Source organism: Egretta garzetta, unplaced genomic scaffold (assembly GCF_000687185.1).
Source record: "Egretta garzetta isolate BGI_Z169 unplaced genomic scaffold, ASM68718v1 scaffold347, whole genome shotgun sequence".
In the NCBI taxonomy this organism is placed as follows: domain Eukaryota; kingdom Metazoa; phylum Chordata; class Aves; order Pelecaniformes; family Ardeidae; genus Egretta; species Egretta garzetta.
The window spans coordinates 428355-430022 of record NW_009260184.1 but is presented as its reverse complement, the minus strand read 5'-3'; the positions used below and the strand labels follow the sequence as shown (position 1 = coordinate 430022).

The window sequence follows — 1668 nt, the reverse complement described above, 5'->3', positions numbered from 1 at the left end:
GGGGGGATGCCGGGGGCGGGCGGAGCTGACAGGCTCCAGCAGTGTGACATGGTCACGAATCGGAGCCTGACCTGGAAGGTGCCCAAAAGCCAGCAGCAGTAGGATGTGGTGTGCAGCCCCACCGCCGCTCACGGGGCAGAGCTCTTGCCCTTGGTGCCTGGGAGGCGCGGGCTCTTGCTGCCTGCCAGGCCTCCCAACGACACGGCTGCGCTTGAGCGACGCGGTCCCGGTGGAAGTCCTCCCACAGAAACGGCGGCTGCAGCCTTCCCCTTGCAGCTGGATTTTAATCGCCGCCTTCAGATCCACCCCAAGTGCCAAGGAGAGATCGCACCGATGCTTTGTCCCCACTTTGCCAAATGCAAAGCTATCATTACATTTTAACTCACAAATAAATTATTTGTATCTTTCTACCGTGCATGATAAATTAAGCCAAAGGCAACAACAAAAAAATTGGGCTTAATGATGGCAGACAAACATGATCCTGCCCTGGGAACAGCCAATTCACTGAGGGAGAGTGATGCTGAAGGTAAGACTATTGCCTTTAATTACTCTCTTGCACCCCAGGCTGCCCCAAAGTATGTCATTTCTTCCTGATGAATGCCTGTCTAAAAATAAAAACGGAGATAAGATTCTGAACTTAGTGTTCTTCCATTTCCCTTTGCATGAAACTTCATCCCTGGAAAGGGAAGTTGAAATCTAGCAATGTCCCATCCAGCCACATGGCCTCTCTATTTTGGGCTGCTGGCGTTAGGAGGGTCAAGGTGGGACAAGACCGGGCCCTGCGTGGCCTCCCTCCTCCTCACCCCACGAATGGCAGCACACCTGGGAGAAGGTAATTGCTCTGGTGGGAGAAGGTTTGCTCCGGTGGGAGAAGGTTTGCTCCAGTGGGAGAAGATTGCTCTGGTGGGAGAAGGCTTGCTCCGGTGGGAGAAGGTTTGCTCCGGTGGGAGAAGATTGCTCCGGTGGGAGAAGGTTGCTCCGGGCGGTGCTGTGCTGTCCCGGGGCAGCAGCGCAGCCCCTGCAGCCCCTTGGTGCCACGCGCCGCAGCAGCAGCCTTTGTGCCTGTGGCTGTGGGACAGACCAGGGGGAACATCGTGGTTTTACTGGAGGGAAAGGCGGGATGAGGGGAGCAGACCTACTTGTGCTCAGCTATTGCTCCTTCCCCCCCCTTCCCCAGGACCTTCGGTGGGGTGGGGACAAAGGGACAACAAAAAAGACCTGGGGGAGTGTTCAGAGGATGCCTGCAGGGTTCAGCCTGGCTATAACCACATTCCTACCTCCTAACAGCAGAGACAAAGGAGAGCTATTCACCCCTCAACACTGGCTCTCCCACCAGCCCTGGGACCTGCAGCCACTGCCCTGGAGACCTGCCTGTTACTGTGGTGGGGCCGAGCCCCAGCCTCCAGCTTCACCCAGCACCGCCACAGCCTCCTGACCCATCACCTGGGGGGGCGCAGGAGCAGCCAAGGCAGGTCCGTGCTCGGTTTGGGGAGCTCGGACAAGGCATTACCGGCACAGGAATCCGACACGCTGTCTGAACCTGTGTGCAGCTACAGCTGGAAAAGGGGCAAACGCCAGCAGGCAGCTGGGAGCGGGAATTAGCCCTTCCCTCCCGCCCAGCTGCAGGCAGGAGCAGGCAGAGCCGTGCAGCTCCCGTCGGCTCTGGGG

At 58.2% G+C, this 1668-nt stretch overlaps 2 protein-coding genes across 2 annotated transcripts in view; both read right to left on the bottom strand.

Annotated features, from left to right (window-relative positions):
* The window catches only part of SF3A3 (splicing factor 3a subunit 3), a 10609-nt gene extending 9516 nt beyond the window's left edge, over nt 1-1093 (bottom strand). The window contains exon 1 of the mRNA XM_035897443.1: nt 1082-1093. Within this exon, the coding sequence (XP_035753336.1) occupies nt 1082-1093 (12 nt within the window). The remainder of the gene's footprint in view (nt 1-1081) is intronic.
* Nucleotides 1-1668, bottom strand: part of FHL3 (four and a half LIM domains 3) — a 34446-nt gene that overhangs the window by 12087 nt on the left and 20691 nt on the right. The window contains exon 6 of the transcript XR_004842415.1: nt 1413-1431. The gene's annotated coding sequence lies outside the window, so the exon portion shown is untranslated. The remainder of the gene's footprint in view (nt 1-1412; nt 1432-1668) is intronic.